This window comes from Symphodus melops (genome assembly GCF_947650265.1).
Source record: "Symphodus melops genome assembly, chromosome: 22".
In the NCBI taxonomy this organism is placed as follows: Eukaryota; Metazoa; Chordata; class Actinopteri; order Labriformes; family Labridae; genus Symphodus; species Symphodus melops.
In genome coordinates, this window is record NC_136712.1 from 16,666,819 (window position 1) to 16,691,698 (window position 24,880).

Below are 24,880 nucleotides of genomic sequence, written 5' to 3' on the forward strand. Positions count from 1 at the left end.
TCATTAGTAATGTGATGCTCGTGGATGTGATGGATCATCTCCAGCTGGGAGGAGCTTATGTGAACAGCCTGATCGGAAGAATCTCCGGAGCAGTTATCTAGATATTATCTGGACTGCATACATGATAACGACTTAACTTTGGAAGTTGACCTTTGACCTCCTGGCACAAAATTGCAACCTGCTCGCCTGTGAGTCTAATTTAATTATGCACAACTCTACAATCAAAACAGATGAGTGATAAAAACCCCACACTGCGAGTACGTTGTGCACCAATAGAAACACAAAGCTTTCTTCTTCCTCGGCCTCGGTGTTGATGAGACCTCCAGGGATTTTGCAGCCAGCCTCTAGCGGACACTTGAGGAACTGCAGACGTGGACATGTGTCTTGGCTGCATTTCCCAACACCAGCATGCTGCTACCAGCCCTAACCTACATATACTGGCATCAGTGTTTGCTGCTTCTTGCTCATGTGAAGTTGTAGCAAAAAAAAAAAATCTCTTTTCTGTTCTCGTCCCTCTAATGTGTTTTTACTGAAAAGAATCATTTCAGCATTAACAGCTGATGTGAGTCATGATTTACAATGAAATCAAACCGCACATTAACACGTCTCCCTGTTGCTCACCAGTGCAGATGTTTTACTCTCCTGTTCCCACGGCAATGAAAAAGACATTTCAGATTGCGAGGGAGGTGAAAAAAAAAATGAAAAAAAAAGATACCGTCATTGCCGTTTCCTCTGCTCTCATGTTTCCATACAAGCTAATAAACCGTCGGTGCCTGGAGTTAGGGAGAGCGAGGAACAGCACAGATCCCAGCAGATCAAATAAGATAACAGAGTGACCGTCTTTCTCCTATACCTGCTCCTTATTTGATCCTGGCGATTTAGTCTGTGTTCTTCATCTCTGAGTCTTTTATTCGAACCTCCTCTCCCCATCTCACTCTGTCTCCTCCTTTATCTCTGCTGCTGTTCCCGTAATCACTCCCTCCTTTTGGCTTTTATCTCCACTTCCTCAATATCCTTTTTACTGCCTCTGCCTCCTTCCTCCTCACCCCCCCTCACCCCTTAACTCTCCCCTCCTTCCTGCCTTTCCTTCGTTCTTCCTTCCTTCCTTTACCTCCCCCCCCCCTCCCACCCTTCTTCACTGATCTCATTCTGCCTTTCTTCCCCTTCACCTCCACTGACTTTGTTGCATTTTTTTTTTCTGAATTTGTGCTTCTGTGTGTAACTTCCTTTCCCATTCCCCCCCCCCCCCCCCTCTCTCCCGACATCTCTAGGTTTGCAGCCGGTGTTTTGGAGCAGGGAGGATGTGGCCCAGTGGCTGCGATGGGCAGAGAAGGAGTTCGCCCTGCGGCCGATCACCAGCGGCTCTTTCCAGATGAATGGCAAAGCCCTGCTGCTGCTCACCAAGGAGGACTTCCGCTACCGATCCCCGCACTCCGGTACTCCTCCTTTTTGCACTTTCTCATGAATTTCTTGGAGATATGACAGATTTATTTAAGGCCCGGTACACATCAGGGAGAAGCGTCTTCTTCAATGAAAAGATGAAAATCCAAAAGTAATCCTTCATAACCACCATCTGTCTCACACGCATTTTAATGAGGTATGACACTGTGACCCTTGACTTTTATTTGTACATGAAAACATGGGCCAGTGAAGCTTTAAAATCAATGTGTTTACTCCAAAGCGATACCCTTTTTAAAGATCAATAAAGTCAGCTGAAGCGGAGGGAGGGGAGGGTGTGCTGGTGTCAGGCGACAGAGGAGGAGGGAGACAGCTGTCACAGCGAGCTCGCCGGGGGGAGGAAGTAGGAGACGGTTGATCAGGAAGTAGAAAGCGACCTCAACTGTTGCCGCGGCAGCCAGAAACATGAAAACACAAAGTGAGCTGTTCACTCTTTTTGCACAGTTTCAGAAGTGAAGTCGGCGAGGTGTGGTCCGGTCAGGATGACAGTCATGAGTAGGATGAAATGAGCGATCAGAAAGACGAGACTTCAGGAAAAACCCTCATCAGCTCGGGAGAAAAAAAACCTGTGGGAGTTATGTGGAGGAGTATGAAGGAGAAAAAAAAACATTGACTAAAATCATTGAAATGTGCTGAAAGGAAAAGAGACAAAAGCTGAACAGAAGGCATCAAGTAATACCAAACAGATATCTTCACTGATCCTTACTGATTATATGTCTTTTTACATTTACTTGTAAAGTCGAGGGTTCGATCCCCAGCTCCTGCAGCAACATGTCCAGTGTGTCCTCGGGCAAGACACTTCACCCCGAGTGTGTGAATGTGTAGGTCTTACCTGAGGTGAGAACCCTTGATCAGAATCTCTTCTGATCCTTCATTGGTGAAATAATGTCAAACAAGTGAACGAGGCACGTTTGTGACAGACAGGAAATCAAAACACCCCCAAAAAAAGCAGCGATGCAGGGAGACAGCTGATCGATTATCAGCCATAAAGGTTTGCAGTGGTAAATGTTGTAGACGTAAACGTTCTTCAGAGTGAGCCGCCGAGAAGTGAAGCCAAAATGTTAAGAGCTCCCCCTGCTGACGGACTGAAGTAAAGGTCACAAGGCCCGCCTTCTGCATGTTAACAGATGGAAACATTTTCGACTACACATTTTTTGTCCATCCTGGATTCTGTTGTGATAATGACGTCATGCTCTTCTATTTAGTCAGTGTTTTTGCTCGGGCCCGACCCATACGGGGCTTTTCCCGCCGATACTGAGAAAACAAATCTGATACCGATATATCGGCCAATATCTTTTGTAGATTTGTGAAATCTGAACACATTTAATGCGATTACTGCTCCACGGAAGACATTGAACACGGTCACTCGAGGGGAAAGTAAGTCGTGATGATGCTTTTTGTAATCCGTGTGGCGCCCTCTGCTGGTGACAGAGAACCGCTGGTGCGATACAATGAAACTCAAATGAGATGATGTTTCACAGGTGAATAAATCGGGTAATATTGGCACATATGTGTGATAGAATTAGCCGATAGTCACCGGATAAGTGAACTTTTGTTGTCGACTAATTCAGCGTTTTTATCCGGATTGTCGGAGTAGAGCAGGAAACGGAACGAAAACTTTGAATACTGTCGAACCACGAGTATCTGCTTTCAGCTTACTCAACAATCTGATGTGCTTTGGGCTGTGGTAAAACTTACAAATCACCAAGTGTAGTTATAAATTATATTTGAAAAATGTTTTTTTATTTTTTGATTGCATGCACTTAGAAGTGTTTGAATTGAATCCAGTCAGTGAGAGAGGAAGTCGAATGTGCTCTGTTCGAGTATTTCTTTCATCCAGAGACCTCGTTGTTCCTTTTCATTTTATTTTCTTTTATTACAAGTTTTGAGCAATAATCTTTGGAGACCTGCCGCCCAGCTGACAGCTGTTGTCAAGCTCGTTTCTGGATGTTTCCATCTCTGCTTTTGCAACAAAAAAAAACAAAAAAAAGCGTTCACATCCTGTCGAAGTCTGGGAAAAAAAAAAAAACCCCGTGGAAAATCGGATTCATCTTTGCAGGTTTTTTTGTCTGGGTGAAGTCGAAGTCTTCTTTAAACACATCAGTCGAGATCATGTGTAAGATTGCTCCGATGCAAATGTACTGGTTCGATCACATTTCTTTCAGCAGAAACAAAAAAAAAAAACAGGACAGATCAGAGATCACCTTGATGGCCTGAAGTGATACACATGTCGTTGTCCCTCTGTTTTAAGGGAACAGGGTGAACTCTTTGTACTCACTGTTTATTTCCTCCATAAGGGGATTCCAAGTGTGCAGTTCCTATCAGTCACTGCTCCCCCCCCCCCCCCCCCCCCCCCCCCCCCAACCACCTGGATATCCTATCCCTTATTTCCATTTATCAGCCACGAGCCCAGCAAGCCTGCATGTTTTATCTTCAAAATGTTTGATGTGGAAAACATGAGTAGAAAGTTTTTTTGTTTTTTTTTCGTCATTGATCACTTACAAGCAACTGTAAAACATTTCCTTCCTGTCTCTCAATATTCCTAGGAACCTTGTTTCATAGTGACTGGGATGTGATTTTGTGTGATGTTTGTTGACCTTTTGGAAAGTTAAAAACACACCTTTTAGAATCAATGGTAAAAAAAAAAACCTTTTATGCACAGAGGGCAGGAATTGTCCCAGAATGCATCTCTCGTCCTCACGTTGAGAGAGTGAGAATTGAAAGAGGCCGCTTGTGTTTGTTTGTTCAGCCTTGACTTCCTTTATTGGAATCATTTCCTTATAATGGTAAACTTCGACAGGAATATTAAAGGCAATATGTGCCGGCTGTCCGTTAACCATGAAGGTGCTTCGTCACATGAGGAGAGAAGCCGTGCTGCACAAACAGCATGTAAGAAGGGCGTACAGGGAGACCTGTGCCTGAAGGGACACAATCACACGCAGCTGATGGCGATAAACGAGTTCATGCTGACAACGCTAATTTAAAGGTAGATGTCCAAATAAGCCGTGACACTCGGTCCTGAGATGGTCACGCTCGCAGCTCCTGCCTCCTCGGTGACTTTTCCATTATTGCTCAAGCTCCCTGCTTTCTGGAAAGCAAAAAGGAGAAGGAGTAGGAGGGGGAACAACAACTCTGTGGATGACGCCATTGTTCATTTCCCTTTTTTTTTTTTTGTTTTTTTTTTTTTGTTTAACGCAGCTGTTAAATGCTACCCGTGTTGACCTCTGACCGTCGTGTGTCTCTGCAGGTGACGTCCTGTATGAGCTGCTGCAGCACATCCTGAAGCAGAGGAAGCCTCATGTGTTTTACCCCTCTGCCTACTTCCCTGGGAACTCCTTCTACTCGCTGCCTGAGAATGCTGTGCCACACCTCAAGCTTGAAGGTCAGTCGAATAAACCACGTCTTCCTCTTCCATGTAAAACACAGCGCACGCTTTTTCTGTCTCGCTTGGAAGGGTAGCTAAAAAGTAGCTACCCTCCCCTAAAATGTCCTTCAGGTTTGCATATACAGGTAAAACATGTGCACTCACAGTATTAAAGTACTGACAAGTAATCCTGTGACCAAAAACCTCTGAACAATCCTGATCTCAATGACAGTACGAGGCCTACTCGTTCTTCAGAGACACATAAAATCTGTGTTTGTTACACCAGGAAGTGATGATAACATTCAGAGAAATACCTGCGGCTGTCGTCTGGCTCTGATCTGAGGAAAGGTAACACAGTGACAATCACCGAGGCTCCACATGTTCAGAGAAAAAGAACCTGTTCCACGAGGAAAAGCTGCTTATTTATTTGTTTGTTTATACACGCTGTAAACCACAACCAACGCCAGCATCTTTAGGCTTGTTTTTTTTTTTCTATACGTCTTCCTTGTTCTGAGTCCAACTTTGTTGACATCAGTGATTGATGGAGTCGGAACAGAAACTCTCAGCCAACGAGAACACGAGTGACATCTTGTGGTCTTTCTGTGTTGAAGCTCATTTACAAGGAAGCCAGAAACTAAACGTGACAACAAGAAAAAAAAATCCCCTTTTTACTTCCTGCACAGATCCTGGCCTCAGTAATGTGAGAATCAGAAAAATCTGCAGCACACAAACTTGTTGTACAACTTGAGAAACATGAAAAATGAGAGGAGAAAGACCTCATCACGTGTTGAATTGTGTCCTCTTGTGACTCCTTTGGACGGGAGTTGTGGGTAGTGACTGAGAGAGTGAGATTGCGGATACGTGAAGTTCGGCCTTAGAGTTCAGGTGAGGAAAATCATCGAACATCCGGCAGGGAGATCGGACGAGAGCTGCTTCTCTCTCGTTTTGAAAGGAGCCAGCTGAGTTGGTTCTGGGGATCTGATCGGATTGAAGACGCCTCCCTCGGGAAGTCTTCCCGCTCACGTCCAAATGGGAGGAGACCCAGGGATAAACCCAAAGCTCGCTGGAGGGATTATTTATCCCTTCTGGACTGGGACGGTCTCGGGACCCCAAGGAGGAGCTGGAAGACGTTGCTGGGCAGAGGGACGGCTGGGACACTTAGTCTGCTGACACCGCGACCCGGCTGAATGAGACAGAAGATAATGGATGATGTTACCATTAACAACATTATCATTAAGATTCAATTTGAAGTTGCCTTCATGTCAACACCCTGGAGATGCTACACCTGTTTCACACTGTGTTATTAATTAATGAATCTTAGACACTTGAGCAGCTTGCGTCTTTTTTCCTAATGACTATGACATTTGACCTTCTGGGCTACCGTCCAGCTTTACACTGGTTTAAGTTTCAATATACTGACATGCCCATAATATTCCTGTAATGGGAATAATATTCTGATTGTCTAGTAGTCATGTAAACACCTTATTCTAATAGTTATAACCTGATTAAGTTTATCTGATTAAAACCTGAATATGGCATCGGTGTTCGCCTAAATCCACCTGGTTCATGTAAAAGTGTTAGTTAGCTCCTGAACATGCTGCTTCAAGGATTTACCACTGAACTTTATCCTGAATATGTGGATCAACATGTAAACGGGAATATTCCTCTGCAGAGGCTTTAAACACCTTTTCAGATTATTGCCGTAACCACAATACAGACCTTAACAGGAACATGGTGTGCATGGAAATGTAGTCATTGAGGGTGTTTGTTTTTTTTTTGCACGCGGCTCCTGTCTGGTGTGAATGGGGGGGGGGGGGGGTCTAAAGATTTACTCAAAAGAAATGTGTTGGTCTCACAGAAAAGCATCATTTTCAAAGAGCTTTGAATGCAGCAGGAGAGCAGCGAGACGTTTGGTATTTCTCAGCAGAAGCACAATCTCCTGTGTGAAGTTTGAGCTTCTTTTTTTTTTTTTATCTTTCCGAGTCATCTTGTAAGTGTTTCTTTTTTTTTTTTTTATCTGATCTGTGAGACAGAAACAGGAAAAGACACCGAAACTAAAGCAAACCCCTCAGCAGCTCTTTGACACCTGGAGGCTCTCAGTGATTTCATCTTTTACTCAAGTATTTATCAGGGAAATTTTCTTCGTTTCAAATTGCATCTGTGCAATTAAAATCTCAAAAGGACAATTCTTGCCTCCAAAATCTTTCCAGACCAGCTTCCTGAAGGTCGCAGTGATGAGCTTCCTGAAGGTCGCAGTGTGGATGGACTCAATAAAAATCAAGAAATCGCAAAACAGTTTTACACTCATGTAATGTTTTGATTTTTTGTCTCTTTAGAAACGGTACGGCGGGGACCACGTGGTACAGAGCCCCTCCCCCAGCATCCTCCAACCATTGAGCTACGGCACCGCTCGCGCTCCCCGCACCACCACCCGAACCCCAGGCGGTCCCCTTCAGAGTCGAACCATCCCCGCCCGGCCAACGACGACCATCTGCAGACTTTCTCCCAGCTGCCCGACAGCAACCACCACCTGACTGAAGACATGTACCCTCTGTCCGTGTCCCCTGCTGCGCCCAACGGATGCAGTACACCCCGGGAAGCCCCGTGCCCTGGCAGCCCGGGGGCCCAGGAGGCGGGCCCTCCTCGCGTCATCCAGCTAATGCCCAGCCCCATCATAAACCCTCTGCTCCTCAGCCCGAGCAGGGGCGGGGCCATGGACTTCAGGCACAGCCGAAGCGGCGCCCAGTCGAAGGGGACGCACGAGAATGGGCGAGAGGGGAAAGTCCACAGCCACCACTATCAGATACCTCTGGCCCAGCAGCAACAGCATCTACTGCAGCAGCAGGAGGAGGAGGCGCTCTTCAGGAACCACGTCATCATGCCTGTGTCGCCTCCAGAGGAGCAACAAATGCCCATCGGACGGATAGCAGGTTAGCGCTTTAAAGATGCAGGTTAAAGCTCCACGTGGTGAAATCTTTTCTTCACGCCTCTCTCCGTTTTGTCCTCGCAGACTGCAGGTTGCTGTGGGACTACGTCTACCAGCTCCTGTCAGACAGCAGGTACGAGAACTACATACGATGGGAGGATCCAGAGAGCAAAGTCTTCCGCATCATGGACCCCAACGGCCTGGCCAGGCTCTGGGGAAACCACAAGGTACACACTCATTCATAGACATTCACACGCGGCCCACGATAGTCTAGAGCCTAAGACATGTCTAATATATCTCAAGCAGACTGCCCCTGAGTTTCTTGTTGAGGTTTTTGGTTGACGACTGCACACACTTGCATTGTGAGAGCAGAGCCACGTGCTGATTCACTGACTTGTCCCCCCCCCCCCCACTTCCCATTTTTCTTCCCGTTTAAACTGACGGTCATCATCCGAAATCACCATGGCAACAGCAGGCATACCTTGCTAATCTGTGTTCCCCCTTCTATCATGAAAGAAGGAAACGACTGCTGACCTCCAGCTGAAGATTTGTCATGAGTTAGCTTAGCTTAGTTAGCTTGTGTGTGTGTGAAAGAGTGAGAGCATTTTTGAGACAACCCAGAAACACAAAAATCTGAATTCAACCCCGGTCTTTGAGTGAATGCTTCGTCCTGATTGCACTCGTACAGTGTGAGCGCTCAGGTCGTGCCTGACATCAGGGTCGTACAGCATGGACACATAAATCGTGAACTTTGATCATTTGTCGTGAACAGTTCAGCTGTACAGTGTGAGCTGACAGTTCACCACCACCTTCCTACAAACACTCAGTGTGTGTCAGCCTTCAGGGTTATGAACCCTTACTTATAACTAAGAGATAACCAGGGTGTGTTCAGCTCACTTTGGGACACAGGCCTCTTGTCTCCTTAGTGAAAGTTATGCAGGCAGTCAGACCTGTGTCATGACTTCGATGCTCTTTAAACGACATAAACGAGGATGTTGAGCAGCTGACTCTGCAGGTCCCTTTAGCTGATTTAGAAGCCCAAACACTGTAATTAAAAAAAAAAAAAAAAAAAGCTATTCATATAACAGCGTATTGATAGTTTAAACTCTGACAGATGTGTTTGTTATTCTGTTGTGGAGATATTGCACCCCCATGTGGTCAAACCAGTAACTAGTGCAGCTATACACAGCACAAGAGACTAATTGTCATTAATGAGGATAAATGTGGTGTCACAGATATAAAAATAACACGTTTGTTTTCTTTCTTAATCTGTGCAGAACCGGACCAACATGACGTACGAGAAGATGTCGCGAGCACTGAGACACTACTACAAACTGAACATCATCAGGAAAGAACCAGGACAAAGACTTCTATTCAGGTAAACGGACTCAAAGACGCCCTTTAAACTAACAGGGCGATTTAAATGGTGTCATCAAATATTTAAATAAGTCTTTGTCTCGTTCCTTTAGGTTCATGAAAACGCCCGATGAGATAATGAACGGACAGACGGACCGGCTGGAGCACCTGGAGTCCGACTCTTACGAACAAACCTTCATCAAAGAGGAATGCATAGGAACTCTGGGAAAGCGAGTCCAAGAACTTCTTCCAACTACTACAGCCGCCGATGCCTTTCAGAAGCAGCCTGAACAATTGTCGTTAAAACCGGAGCCTGTGGACGTTTGCTCCTATCAGTCGGAGAGACACGACATCTGATCTCTCTTGAGTGCGCCTAAAGGATGACACGTTCCTGAAGTCAAAGCAGCATCAGTGGTTTTTTTATTCCCCTGATGGATGGAGCCGGAAGGACTTTTGTTCCCTTTTATTTTCAAATGAACTGCAAAAGCCAATCACTTTGTGCTTATGTCACTTTTCTGATTTGTATCGTCCCCTCACATGCATTATACTGCGCAATTTTGCTGTTTGTAAAAATAAAATAGGGTGTGTGGTGCGTGACAGGAATGTTTTCACAGTGGAATAAACATTTTGGATCAAATTGTATTTACGAAGTGTGGACTGTATTTGATATTTAATGCATTTAAAAGGTACAGGAGGCTCTCAATCCATTCACTTTCATAAAAGATGACTATGAGGCTGGCGGGGAATCATGGGAGTTCTCTCTGCTACTCCACCAAAACCCAGATGAAAGTGAATAAAAGCAAACAGGCGAAACTAGCCTGAGGAGAATACAGCATGTTTACCATTGATGTATCCGAGTATCACAGCAGCTTTCAGTCGCTGTGCACACATTCTTGTGTTGCATCTTTGACGAAACGTAACAAAATTATGGTTACTTTGTCTTTGCATTCTATCATTAAAAACATTTAAAAAAACCCTCTTTGTTCATGGTCAAGCACAATAAGGCTTCAAAATGTGCCAATTGACCTAAGCATGTCTTTGGACTGAGTAAACCCATGTTCAGGGAGAACATACAAACTCCACACAGTGAGGCCTTGCCCAGCGAGGATTTGAACCAGGAAACTGTCACCTAATTTATTTCTAAAACAAAAATTAACCTTGTTAATTAATCTGCAATTCTCGGGTCCATTTGGGCCCTAGGCAAAATTTCATTGGGTGGCCCTACAACCAGTCTTCATTGTTATTTTCCTCTTTTCTTTTTTTAACTCACAGATGGATAATTCCTCTTTATTTAACCTCTATATACAAATGTAGGTTTTAACAGCAATAATGCACTTGACACTTATTTGCAAAATGTTCACATTTTGAAGGAATGCTGTGGTTTAATGTCAGCCTGGGGCCCAAAGCAATTGCCTGCCATGCGTGTTCACGAGCTGCTTCTCCGCATTAAACACTCGTTTGGTTTGTTGAAATCCATTGAAATGCACCAAAAATCCAACAGATGGCAGTACTGGACCACTTTTGAGCAGCATTGCCGACAGTTCAACAGTTCATCAAGCATGCACCTCTCATTATAAGGCTCATTTATAGCATCTACTTTTTGATTGTTAAATTGGTTGAGTTGATTTTGGATTTAAAAAAATAAAAAAGTTTTGGGTGGACTTGATGATGTCTCAGAGGAACTGTTGAGCTCAATTACTTGAATGCATCTCATTACGTATTAATTGCCACTTAAAGTGATTTAATTTGGTAATGCCTCATTTGCATACCACTGCCTGAAATAGCGATGTGTTAATTAGCATATTCTGACACAATCCAAATCATTTAGTTTTACGATTGAAGAATCATTTTTACAAATTTCCAAATGAGTAATGTGTTGTACCAATCATACAGTTTATTAGCATAATAATCTGACATCATCACGGGTGATTAAGACAGTGATTAATGATCACATTTGGGTTTCATTATAATGTGACAAATGCAACACGCGGATCAACCTTTATGACTTTCAAAATAAGACGTCAAATGACAATTTGACACAAACCCTTCACAGTACTCTGCGTACTGTCACGCGTTGCCAGCGGAGGACGAGGCTGTGCGCTCCGGAGTCTCCATAAAAGTTAGTGCGCACGAGCTGAGTTGCCAGACTGGGCAGAGACGCGGCGGAGTCGAGACCGGAGGCTGAAGTGATTGATGAGGATCGATCCCACTCTGAGACAGTCATCTGTTCACATGAGGTGTGCCGTTTGATCCTCTTTAAGGTGCAGCAACAGGACGCAGCTGAACGTCATTAAACACACAGTGATAACAGGCTCCTCATGTTTTTGGACCTCATCAGGATAATAACACGCAGCAGGTTTGGATGCAGGAGAAACTCGGCTGTGCGGCGGTGGAGGTGCCCACGCTATACCGCCTTGACAAGTAGGAGAAGAATCGTGTCTGATCCTTTTAAGGCTGTTTGATTTCACACCAGGGAAGGAAAAAAGCACCACTTCCGTTTGATCATCAGTCCAGGACGCAAATGTCTCCACATCACAGAAACAACACTGGATTGTAGCAGCAGCTGCAGCCCCACCGATGGTTTGAGAGGGCGTTAAGGTGCGGGAAGGGAGTGGGACAATTACAGGTAAGAGCATTTTTAAGCGTCTTTCCTTAAGTGTACCTTCTCTCCAGAGCCGTGAAGAGTTTTCCCGCAAGTCAGTAGCCCAGTCAGGCACGGAAATCCACTCAGCCGCTCCAAGTGTTTAATTTGGAGACCATCAGCAGCGCATCAATAACTAATCAAGACTGAAACAATTACTTCTGACGAGTATTGTCTGGTTTAAGCGCCAGTGTCTGCTCATTATAATATGAAAGGAATAAAAAGCTGATTATATTTATGTGAAGACGCAAATAGGCAAAGTGAATTTATTTTCTTCCAATCTCAAAGCCTGCAAGCGGCTTTCTTATTGTGTCAGTGCCCATAATAGTGAAGTCATATTTGATATTGTAATCCTCATTATCAGAAAGTGGAGTTAGAGATTAATGTTTGGAGTCTGTCTTTTTTAAATGCATTATTATTTTTATTTTTTTGTCTCTCTGGCAGCCACAGCCACTAAGATTTCCATTATAAGCTAGATGAGTCTGTCATACAAAGGTTAGGCTGTTTGGAGTATTTTGTGTAAAGTGATACAAAAACAAAAAACATTTTACATTATGCTGATGCAGGATCTAATAAAATCGTAATTTCCCCCCATGAGATCTGCGTAAATGTCAACCTAATAAACCAAACTCCTGTTCAAAATCATCCCATTTTTCAAGCCTTTCTATTGTATTTAGTGCAGCTTTCCGCATTTCATTCACTTTCCTTTAGCTTTACATCAAATTCAGTATACTTCATTCATTAAGCCAACACTCCTGGACACATGTATACAGATGCAGAAAAAGATGAAAATGTTTCTTAACTCCGTGTCTCTACATGCATGTAAGCAGTTCACTCCCAGTGACTGTAGTATTTCCAGACAGGTTGGTCTGTGCCTCATTCTGCTTATCGAGGAAGGATACTGATTTGATGATCACCTTGCGAGCCATTGAACAAAGCCACTTTTTTTTTTTTGCACCAATTGTGGCATAACGTCACCCAACAGCAATGTGAAAGACTGATGGAGAGCCAAGATGCATGAAAGCTGTCAGCTGTATTCCAACACATCGCATTCTTCCTGAAAGTCATCCTAAATTCAAACATTGCTGTTTTAAAAATGAGTCTGAACTTCTTTTATACAGATGGACAAGTATTTTATCTCAGCCAGTTGACATTATCTGGGGGAAAAAAAAAAAATCAAAAAAACCTTTGACGATATTTCTTTTTGAAGTATGAAAAATGTAAACAAATTAAAGGAAACAAAAACATATTTTAAACATAAAACATAATTTTAGCCTGTAATTTGTAGAAGCAGAGAAAAAAAAATATTTTGGCAGTGGTGTTTATTTTTTTATTTATTTTTTGAGGTGCTGAACAATAAGGTTATACTGACAGAGATCAGGCTTTTGAACAAAGTCTACAGTCGAGTTGCAAACATGGTCTACATCTTGAATTTAGATGATTTGTCTTACGTAGAGGAAGTGTTTTATTTTAGTGTACGTCCTGTGAAATCACCGTTTTCCTTCCAGTCCCCATTGGAAACACAGTTTCCCTGAGTTGATACTGCATGCAGAAGGACTTCTCCGTGTGGTGGAGTTGGTAGGTGTGGCATGACCAAACTACCAAACTGCTGTCAACTGATTTAGATGTATTGATTTGACCTCCAGCGCTGAGACTAATGTCGGCACACCTGAGGCAAACGGCGCGACTCCTCTGATGATGAAATACAGTGACACGGAGGCTGATCCGCACTCTGCCATCTCCACCTGCTGCCACTTAAATAATGCTTTTAATTTGTCCACTCCCAACAGGAACAGGTAAACGGTGATAGACTGATGAGGGAACACATAAAGGATGCGGGACAGTAATTAGACTGTATGCAGAACTCACCAAAAAAGAGAGAGAAGATGACTTTGTATGATAAAAAATATCTTGTACTTACAGAGCCTTTTCCAAAAACAAGTTAAAAGCTATTTCACGAAGGCAGCAATATATTAAATAACCAGACAACAATATAATGACTCAGTGCGACTCTGCTGGTGAAAATACAGTATGTGCTTGAGGCAAATCTCCAAGAACAACATATGTTACAGCGTGCTAATCTTTTCACAAGCCTTCGTCTTCCTCACATTTCACTGTCCCTAAAATACCTCAAAACGTGGCTCCTTGATGGCTTTTACACTTTAATATGTCCACCTTTTAATAATGATCTCTCAATCGAACATTTTTAAAAACAAGTTCAGACTTCAACCCCTACATTGTGGCCCTTTCTCATTTGTGCTAATCATAAATGTAGTTTAAGTAATTTTGTCAGGTGTAATCAGACAACCCAGTACAATAAAAGAGAATAACATACATAGTTAGTTATAGTGTTACAAATGCATTCAGAAACAGTTTTAATATCAAATTCATGCCCAATTTAATAAGTCACATTTTAAAACCGTTATAATTACTTTCTTTTGTACGCGGTCGCTAACTCTTTAGCTTAGCTGTCATTTGAAAACTATTCCCCATATTGGGTGCAGCAATACGAAACGTAGTTTTCCTGTTCAGTCCTTAAACCTTGATATTTTTTTAAAAGTTGACCAGGTGTTGGATTGGGTTCTTTGGCTTGAAATGTTTGCAGATGAGTGAACAGGATACTGAGTTGCCCTGTTTGCTGACTGGGCCAGCCTGCACGGCTACACAGATCACAGCAGTGAGTCTGAAATCTGTGATGAAGCTACAGTGTGATTTACAGCATCGAGTGGCTTCCATACAGAAGCAACTTCATGTGTATAGCAAGTGTCTCCATAGTCAAAAAACTGCTGATATAGTAGCTTGCACAATATTTCTTCTATTTATAGGAATTATTCCTGTACAGAAACAAAGTCAAGGCCTTAGTTTTCCAGTTCAATTTTAAATGTGTGACTTTGAGTCCGACACCCGAGTGCTTCAATTGTTGAATACATCCACTGTTTGCAGTAAAAAAGTGGACAAGGCAGCATCAATGTGGCCATGTATTTGCCTTCTGTGGGGTTGTAGTTTGACACCAACCAAAGCGTGTTGGAATCCATCAAAGAGCGCTGTACTGTGTGAGTGCCCAGGAGAATATACAACTGCATTATCAGCATAAAGAGACATTTTACAATTTAGACATTTTCTGTAATGTCATTAATTTACATTTAATTAATTTATTTAAAATTAAAGTGGCCCTAGGACCGATCCCTGGGTACTCATGTGCTCACTACCATCAATGATTTCTTTAACTGCAATAATTTATAAAGTCTTAAAGTTCTAAAATGTGAAACCAAGTACAAGAGCAGCTCATTCGAGTGGCTGCATTTGAGTGCTGATGCCTTTTTTTTTTTTTTTTTAAACATTCCCTGTTATGCTCTTTTAGACATCTACTCCACTGCATGTTGTGAATTAAATACATGTTTGCCAACTGCTGTTTGAGATTTTAACATCGAGGACACACAACTATCGCAACTTGAAAAATAACCCATTGGCTTGTTCGTCTCTCATGACCTTCACAGAAACAAGTATCTGGTGGTATCCTGTGACGGGTGTCCTTGAGTTGTTCCCCGTTTACCATGTAGACGATTCCTCCGAAAAGTTTAGAAAAGACTAAAAATTATTCAGTATTCAAGAAAAATGGGAATTATTTGGGAATTCTCTTCATTTGTTAATCATACTTTTGGTTTCATTGCCGGAACAATAATCTATATTTTATGGTCCTTTGGAGAGGCCTACCAGTAACTTTATAAAAATACAAAACGGCATCTAAAACATTTAAAATCTAACACGGGGCAATAAAGGGTAAAAGTAGTATTTACTACTAGTAAAGTAAAGCTATGAACGTAGGACCTGTCAAGAGCTATTTTTATATGTATGAGTCAGTACCATCACTTCAAGAAAGAATATGGATGTCTCCTTCACTGCTGTTTCTCAGCACCAACTAGAGAGACACAAATCACATCATGACGTCTCTGGCAACTTCCAGCAACTTTTCTTGCAGCCAACATCTCCTTCCCTAAGCAAAGCCCTGGCAGCCCCGGCACTCCCCAGTTAGCTGAAAGCATTAGCAGCAGCTCCTCTGCCACCAACATGGAGGTTTCAAACTGCCCGGCTCAGGTCAGAACCCCCCCCCCACCCACAGCTGGGCGACCGAGTGCCGACTGTCTGGCCAACTCTGGCGGATCGTCCAATGTCACCTTCACGTGACCTCTTCTTTGCGCTGCCTTGCCATCGATCCAAAACAATGACACCGAGGCTTCATGGTCTGCTGCTTCGCTCCAACAAGGCCCACTCGCTCCTGCCTGTGAACAGCTGTGACTGCAACACGGCAGCAGTGGGGGGTCTTCGAATTATACTGTCATTTTCCCAGGTATGATTAAGGAAGCATCTTCTTTTTTTTTTTTAATTATTGAGCAACAGTGCAGATTTGGGACCTATGAAGGAGTTTTAAAAAAAAAATACAGAAAGCATTCAGCGAAAGAAAACTATCAAAGTAAGAATATGATGATGAAAAGCAGTGAAACATTAAATAAATGGTGGTATGGAGATGCATTGTGTTTAGGTCCATCAATCAAATAAAATGTTGACATGTAAAAAACAATGGGGAATTCCCTCCCTGTCAAATCATAAACCTTTTTTTCACTTTTTTTTTTGCCATTACTTGGCTGCATCTTCATCGTACTTAAATGGACCAGTGCTGTCCCTTTTCAAATCACGTAATGGCGTGAACATAAAGCTGAGATACAAGAAAACTGACTGCCATTTGGTTGAATTATCACTTTGAAAAGTACAACAGGAAGTCAAACTTCGTTCAATCTGTCATGGTTAAATTTAACAAACTAATCTGTGCCTGCGAGGATCCGTATGGTTATAGATCAACACGACTGTTGAGTTGAAAAGACGTCTCCGGTGGTGACGCTTCTAAACCGTGAACAGATTGTGCTTTGTTCAGTCTGTCTCTGCATTGTAGCCAACACATGCTAATGTCTCTCTGCTGAATGATAACGGGAAACACTGACTCATTAAAAGTCCATTTTCTTTACATTACGACTTGGATTTACTCGGTGATGAGTTTGTTGAAGTGGGGACAGTTCTTTTATCCTTCCTATCTGAACGATTAAACCATTTTCAGTCTTTTGGCGTCGTTCGAACACATGAATATGATGTAAAGCCAAGGTATACCAATAACGTGTTTCCAGACGTTCTTCAAAGAAACGCCTTTCAGGAAAGGGGGACGTGTCTAAAAGTTTTGCAGGAAGGAAAAACACAAAAGTGATAAATTGGAGAGGAGGGGTACAGAGAAACAGTGTAGAGCCAAAACCCCATTCTAAACTAAATAATGCACCAAAACTGATAAAAGCAAAGGCTGACAGGGAGGCCTTAACAGTCAGCACAAAAGGCTGCAGTATATCAAAAAAACTACCTCGCAGCCCAAGTTATTTACTGAGAGACGAGCAATGGACATACAGACTCAAAGTTCTTTGAGCTGGGGATCGAACCCTCAACCTTTTGGTTGAGAGACGACGACTCAACCAGCCATCTGGGTCGGTGCTTTCAATTTTTTAAAATCTTTTAATCAGGCTAATTGTGACATCATCATAATCTCGATTTAAAAATGTTATCGGAGATGAGACTGGATGTTTTATTTCAGCCATACAGAAAGCCGCCCTGAGATTTCTTCCTCGCCACTTGGAATGAAAGCCTTCTGAAGAGGTCAGGTGTTCCGCCTTCATAGACGAGTATGTGCTTCTAAAACCAGTGGAATTTGTGTAAAATATTGGCGAGTGATTGGCACCCACTGTGCGAGTGTTTGATGTGAGTAGTGAGGAAGCGAGGGGCTTCCCCCCCCCCCCCCCCCCCCCCCCACCCCACCCCCTCTTTTCACATTCTATTTGATCTGCGGCTCGCTCTGCTCTCCCTCTGTTTCATTTCAAGTTAAACAAATTCAGCCGCTGAATAAACAGGACCTCTGCGGAAATGATGAAACAATAGCACTTAGTTGTGGTTCTTGTCTTTTGTACATTGACCAGCGTCGGTTTCTGTTCATTTGATTTTTTTTATATCACTCTCCTGGTGACTGTTCTGTGGTTCCTCGCACCGTTTCTCATATTGGCAGCTGCTCACTATATGTCTGATGAATGTGACCGTAACTCCTGCCATTGATTTTTTTTTTTTTTTTTTTTTTAAACTTGTCTTGCTTTAACACCCTCTAACCACACTGTGAACTCTGAAAAACCAACACTGTGACCCAGAGGTCCCCGCTTCCTTGGAGAGTTACAGCCTGTTTGCTTTAACAAAAACTAATGCATCGCGTGTGTGTGTGTGTGTGTGTGTGTGTGTGTGTGTGTGTGTGTGTGTGTGTGTGTGTGTGTGTGTGTGTGTGTGTGTGTGTGTGTGTGTGTGTGTGTGTGTGTGTGTGTGTGTGTGTGTGTGTGTGTGTGTGTGTGTGTGTGTGTGTGTGTGTGTGTGTGTGTGTGTGTGTGTGTGTGTGTGTGTGTGTGTGTGTGTGTGTGTGTGTGTGTGTGTGTGTGTGTGTGTGTGTGTGTGTGGTCACCCATGGTGATCTCTAAGAGGAGACTTTGAAGCTAAACGATGGCGGTCGTCATATCGTTGCTGTATTGTCTCTAACAAACTTTTGGCTTTGTGCTAAATTGTAGATTTCCCCGCCACACTGAGCAACATGATTTGTCAAGCATAAGGAGGTTTATCTGCTTGATGTGGCCTCATTCTACATGAATTATAAGGTGGTAAAACACTATTCTGAGCAGTGCTTACTCATCTATTCACAATCATGACAGAGTCATACTGAATTGGAGATATAGGTTAGTAAGTGCTTCTGAGTGGGTTTTAAAAAGCACACATGCATACGATTTCCTTTTTTAAAAAGGGTTGACGTTGAAGTTTTTAGGCAATTATACACTGTGCTAACATGAATACTGACACCTCTCAGTGTTTCCCACACATAGACGATACCTGGGCAGGCCGCCCAAGTATATCTCTGACCTGTTTTTTATTTTTATAAAAGAGAGAGAGAGCCATCTTGTAAAAGCACAGATTGAGGTGCCTTCCTTACTCAAGCTTCTCGTGGCTTCGTTCATGTTGATGCTGTGCTGAACTCCTTAAATAACGGAATATCGAGTGGCCCGGCGTGCTCCTGGTATTTCTGTGTCTGTGCACGTGCATGGATAAAATGAGCTGATTTTAAAGCTGTTTGTCGCCCCCCCCCCCTCCAAAGATTCTGGATGAGTGAAACATTTGACAGTTTTTTTTTAGAAAAGCAGGATGAGATATTTTTTTGGTCAGAAAACGAAACCAACAACACGTCCAGGACGAGCTGCAGAGAGTAAAGAGGTCCACTTTGTCTACAGGGGGCGCCAAAATCGACACAAACTGAAAGTTTCTCACAGGGGTTTAATATAAAGTCTGAATGTACTTTTTCCTCTTTGTATTGAATGCTATCAGTCTCAGACATTGTGATTTTTTATTAAAATATTTCAGTAGCCGATTAAGCTTGAAAACCATTCCTTAAATGATGCTTACGTGGACGTCGAAAGCGGCGACAGTAAATGTAGATAATGAGGTCAGGATGAACCTGGCTGCAGAAACGGCCTTTTCTTCATGGACACATAAATAATGGATCTTTGGCATGTCCAGCCCTGGCCTTTCATGTTTCCATTCACACTATCCTCCCCCTCTTCCAGCAGTCTCACTCCATGCTAGCTGTGATCCTATTTCATGCAAAGGGGAGGAAAAGATGGTGACTGAAAACAGGAGATGGAAGTAGAATGTGGAAAAAGTTAAACTGAAGGGAAGATAAGACGGAGATCCGCCGGTCCGTGTCCAAGTCCCCCCCCCTCCACGTGCCAGTTTTATCTCTCCAGCAGCGCATTAGTAGCTGCTCAGTGTGTGGCCCAGTGGCTCCTAAACATATGCCCGTCACGCAGGATAACTCCAGCCTCCAAACAAACACGCCAACGCACATTTTGGACAGGAGAAACATCTTTCTCTCACATCCCCCCCCTCCCCCCTCCCACCGTTTGGTTTCTTTAGCTGATGGTTTACGCAGGGCTGCGGGCCTACACTACTTTCATGATGTGAGCCAAACCCATCTGGGACTCAATATCCTGTTTACCAGCTCTCAGCACTCTGAAAAACCACAACAATACTGTGAGCTGAGGCAAAAGTTCAGAACTAATTACGGTTTGTTCAGGTCACGGCCAAGGTCGACGTCTTCTCCCGCTCCGCTCCCTCTGCTGTGTCATCTTCTGAAAGCAAACTCTGCCGCTGCTTTTTTTTTTTTTTTCTTCTCTTCTTCCTGTCTGAACGTGTTTTCATGTGAAGCTGAGAGAGCAGAGGTTCAGGCCACCCCATCTGACGCTGTTACGGTGGTCTTCTCGATAACCGAATGAGCGTGCAAGAAACGGAGCTGTTCACTAACCCCTGGAGATGGAGCATGTTTTTAGAAGAACGTCTAATGTGGGCGTTTACTGTGACCCAGTAAAATGTAACTCATCTGCTGCCATGCTTCCATTTTTCTCTGTAATGATTAATGTCTCAAGACGCATTTTATACAGGAGGCAAGTTTATAACACAGCAACAGAATAACACGGAAAAGCCTCGACAAAACCCGACGATGCTAATGGCAGCTGTGACAGAACACAAATGAAACGTATGCTTAGTCACGCTAACATGAAGGCGGTTATCGTTAGCAAGGATGGGAATCATCAGGAGTCGCAAGATTTGATTTTAGATTCTTTGAGGCCAAGATTCGATTGAGAATTTATAATCTATTTCTGAATCAGTCAGGACTTCCTCCAGTCATGTGTGAGACTGAATTCCTTGTTGCTCTGTTTGGCATTAAACTGAGTGATAGTGTTAGCCTGAGCACTTAGCATGGAGTGACTGATTAGCCCCCGCACACCCAAACAATTATTATTTTTTTTTGGAAGTTATGAATTAGTTAAAATCCTCAGGAGATAAAAGCCTCCCACATGAAATAGTGAGAGTCGATCCACTCTGACTGTAGAGTCCAACGGCTGAGTGTCTGACACTGAATGCTTCTGAGGTTATGAAGGAGTCAAAAAGAGAGGGGTAGAAAAAAAAAAAAAGTAGACCATATCTGAATCGACAGTGTTGCATAACTCGATGAACTTGAGTCAAAGAGGCGTGACAGAAGATTTTACAGGAAGGCATATCCTGTGAGTAAATTACTGTTCTGCTTCACTCACAAACAAACAGCATGTGTGAAACATGTTCGGCCCTCTGAGTGGCACACAAACAAGCTGTCCCGTCAGTGTGAACACAAAGCAGAGAACAACAAATCCAGCGGGACTCTAACGTCACTCTCTCTTCAGGAAGTCTGTGCTTCACATTATATTCATGTAGCCCATATTTGATATTGCGAAATGAATTCTCAGGATGTCGGATATTATGCCTTAAAATAAAAAATAGTCCATGGTAAATTCCTCCTGCCAATCATCCGCCATGTTTGTTTACTCTTGAGTTGCATTGCACCACTAGAGATTGAGCGAGATTTCCCCGATACGTGACGGGAATCTGTTAGTGTGCGGCGAGCGGCGTCGGACATCTCCTCGCTCTCCGCACTCTAACAGGAAGTAAACACTTCAGTCCATCATGGTCATCATCGTGCGTGTGTGTGTGTGGGGTCTCTCACGTTTTAAACATGTGAAGATGGCAGGACCGCTCAGCTGTAAAACTACAATGAGAACATTAAGTGACCGTGAAGTTTTAACGCCGTATTAAGGCGAGGTTCTCCTGTATGTTTTTCAGTCTCGAATATGGCACCTTTCTGCCTTTTAGAAAAATACAAGAAACAGGCTTTGATATACAGACATGAACTTCTTCAAGGAGAATTTGTTTTGCTCATTAGACATTGATTCAGAATGTGAATATATTATATCTGTACACCGCTACAGTTGAACTTCAGTCTTATGTATCCCCCCCATCTTTATTTATGCTCTGAGTTAAATATTTATCTTGGTGCGTGTTGGTTGTGTGGAAAATGTACAGAGAGCTGTGTGTGTGTGAACTCCCAGCCCGTCCCCACACTCGCACTGCGCTGCACGCCTGGCTTGGCTCACTCTGCATCCCCGGGCTATTTAACCCGGGGGCTGTAACCTAAAGACCTGATACTGGCAGCCTGCGGCTTTCAATCTGACCGCTCTCCCCCACTTATCTGGCAAATAAGCCATTTTAATTGCTTACACACAGAGCCCTATCAGGCCATGTAGTGAGCATGGAGATAAGGGTTACACAGAGTCAGGCATTAGTAACAGGATGAGAGGACCGCAGAGAAAAAACAGAGCTGCGGGGTCCCAAGAGGAGGAAGAGTCAGGAAATAGCAACGGTCTTCCTATTAATTTCAAACTCTCAGAGCCGTTCTGTCGCAGCTAACTGTGGCGCTCGAGAGGTGGCTGTTGTGCACCGAAAGTAAATTGGAAGGATCGTGTGAATCTTTTTATATCTCACTATTGAAACCTTCGGGTCACAGTTGGATTAATCAAATTTTTTTTTCTGATTTGAACCAATCCCCATTCGCAGTACATTTCTTATTCATCACAGGCTGTGTGGCTCAGTTGTTAAAGTCGGCCATCCCAAACCAACGGTCAGGGGTTCGATTCCCATCTCCTGCAGCCACATGCCCGAGGTGTCCTTGGGCAAAACACTTAACCCCAATTAGCTCTCGCTGCTTCTGCGGCAGTGTGTGAATGTGCCGGTGTGACCTGACCTGTAAAAGAGCTTTGAGTCAGAAGGTTAAAAAAAAGCACTCGATGCCAGTGAAGCTGTATGTGTCGGTCAGAAACTGTTGGCTGATATTCCAGTTATTTTAACTCCGAGTGGTGGCACCTGTGGCTCAGGGGTAGAGTCTGTAATCTATAGGCGGTTGGGGGTTCAATCCCCAGCTTCTGCAGCTTGTGCAACACATATCTATGTGACCTTGGACTTGAGACCCTTAGCCCCAAGTTTCTCCCGCTGCTTTGTGAATGTGAATGAAGGGTATAAGTTAACACTGATGGACACTTCATATAGCAGCCTGTGAATGGTTGTGAATGGGTAGGTGTGACCTGCAGTGTAAAAGTGCTTTAGATAAGCGTTAATAGTGAGGGGTCTGATGAGCTCCGGCCTTCTGAATCGATCCTCAGGTACTCCTCTTTCATTTTGCAGACGTCCTCTTAGCCGGCGGGGGGATTGAAGGATCCAAAATGAACTTTTAGCGCTTTCTTGCAATGAATGAAAATGGGATGGGCTGAATGTCTTCCTGCTACAAACTGGACGTCAGACTGTGAGACAGAGGCATTATTACCAACTATTAGCAGTGCGACTGATGAGCCAGGACCTGCTGCATTTCTGTGCCGAAGAAGGTGGAAAAGGTGCACAGGAGAGAAAATAGCAGCAGAAAGGTCTGCAGTGGTCGAACACAAAAAACTAGATTTAAGTAATCGACTTTTGGACATTTTGAATAGATTTAGAATCTCAGAAATTAATAGATGCGAGTCCGATGTGAGTAGTTTTTCCCCCCACACCTCTACTTGGATACTAAATGTGCAAAATGACCTTGAGATTTTTTTGTTTTACATGCACGTCTTTAGAAAATCTGTTTTGGAGAATCTGCTGTGCAAACTATAACAGACAGTATTTGAGAACAACACAAATGGTGAAGCTTCAAATTGTGCCCTTGCTTCGTATCAGACCACAAGGGTCATTTATGAATGCCTGTGAATGTATTTACATTTCAAAGCTTTATTTCTGGCATTTTGCTGTCTTTCCATGGGCTCCAGCAACCTTCCTACCCAGAGAGATTTGGTTTGTAGAAGTTTCACTGTGTATTGTTTTGACCCATGTGGCCCACATGAAGCGCTAGTCAACACAGCGGCCGGGTAAATGTCAGCTACACTAGCTCTCTAATGAGACCAGAGACTAAGGAGAGGGCTGACACCATCACAGGCTCTGCGCTGAGAGGCTCATTTACATTCCACCAGGCGACAGCTGGAGATATGAGAGGGGGAGAGAGAGAGAGAGAGAGAGGAAGGGGGGAGAGAGAGAGAGAGAGAGAGAGAGAGGAAGGGGGGAGAGAGAGAGAGAGAGAGAGGAAGGGGGGAGAGAGAGAGAGAGAGAGAGAGAGGGAGGAAGGGGGAGAGAGAGAGAGGAAGGGGAGAGAGAGAGAGAGGGAGGAAGGGGGGAGAGAGAGAGAGAGGGGAGAGAGCTGGAGAAAAGAAGATGCAGCAAAAGAAAGGAACATGTTCCCAGTTTGCAAACATTTCTCAGAAGAAGAAAAGATCTCACTGGCTGAATGAAACTTTAGCAGGTCAAGTCAACATTTTTTTTTTTTAAGTTAAAGCTGCACAAATCAGGACTTTATCTGAAACTTTGTAAATAAAATGATCAATATCAACAAAGGGAAATAATAACACAACTCTGTAGTTTCCTCCCCGCTCGTTTCAGCTCATTGTTTTCTTTAAAAACTGAACAGCCTTGTTGTTTTAAAGCCATTTTTATACAAAAGCACTCCTGAAATTGTCCTGCTTTTAAAAGTGTCTTTTTCACACATCCCTCACAGCAGGAGAGAGTCCATGATGGGCGATCAGAAAAAAATGTATGAAGCATATTCATTTTGTTCAAAATGCATGTCAGTGTCTCTTAGACAGGATCCAAAGAAAGTACTGGAGCTGTAATCACACAAGTCATTATTCTAACATTTGGAAGCTCTGCGTCTTCCACAGATGCACGTTTAAAAAAAGCTGCCCACAGAGTCATCTCTTATTGGTTGATAAAGTATGAGAGGTAAGCAGGGATTTAACCGGAAACGAGACAGCAGTCATGTAGAGCCCACTCATATGACGACGTGCCAAATGTGAGAATATTTACAACACGACACATCTGAGACATGAACGACAAGTTTCTGTAGAGACAAACGGACAATTCGCTCACAGTGAACGTCCTGACTCAATCATGCTGTGTTCACATCATCATGACTCAAGAAACGTTAAAGAGGATTTCACTTTATTCAAACATGCTCACCTTTATAACATTATGAGGAACGGGAGTTAAAAGCTTTTTTTCCCCCCTCAATTTTCATTAAAAAAACAACAAGCAGCTGATCAGGTTAACAATAATTAACTCTTTTTATATATTTTTT

At 43.4% G+C, this 24,880-nt stretch overlaps 2 protein-coding genes across 3 annotated transcripts in view; both read left to right on the plus strand.

Moving 5' to 3' along the window:
- etv6 (ETS variant transcription factor 6) overlaps positions 1–9,746 on the plus strand; it is a 31,795-nt gene extending 22,049 nt beyond the window's left edge. For both annotated transcript variants that reach the window (XM_079334843.1, XM_079334844.1), the window contains exons 3-8: positions 1,272–1,436; positions 4,706–4,840; positions 7,159–7,752; positions 7,833–7,975; positions 9,026–9,126; positions 9,218–9,746. In XM_079334843.1, coding sequence (XP_079190969.1) covers positions 1,272–1,436; positions 4,706–4,840; positions 7,159–7,752; positions 7,833–7,975; positions 9,026–9,126; positions 9,218–9,461 — 1,382 coding nt within the window. In that variant the 3' untranslated portion in view covers positions 9,462–9,746. The remainder of the gene's footprint in view (positions 1–1,271; positions 1,437–4,705; positions 4,841–7,158; positions 7,753–7,832; positions 7,976–9,025; positions 9,127–9,217) is intronic.
- A 1,323-nt stretch (positions 9,747–11,069) lies between these two features.
- Positions 11,070–24,880, plus strand: part of LOC306817842 (chemokine-like protein TAFA-2) — a 74,866-nt gene continuing 61,055 nt past the window's right edge. The window contains exon 1 of the mRNA XM_079335045.1: positions 11,070–11,730. The gene's annotated coding sequence lies outside the window, so the exon portion shown is untranslated. The remainder of the gene's footprint in view (positions 11,731–24,880) is intronic.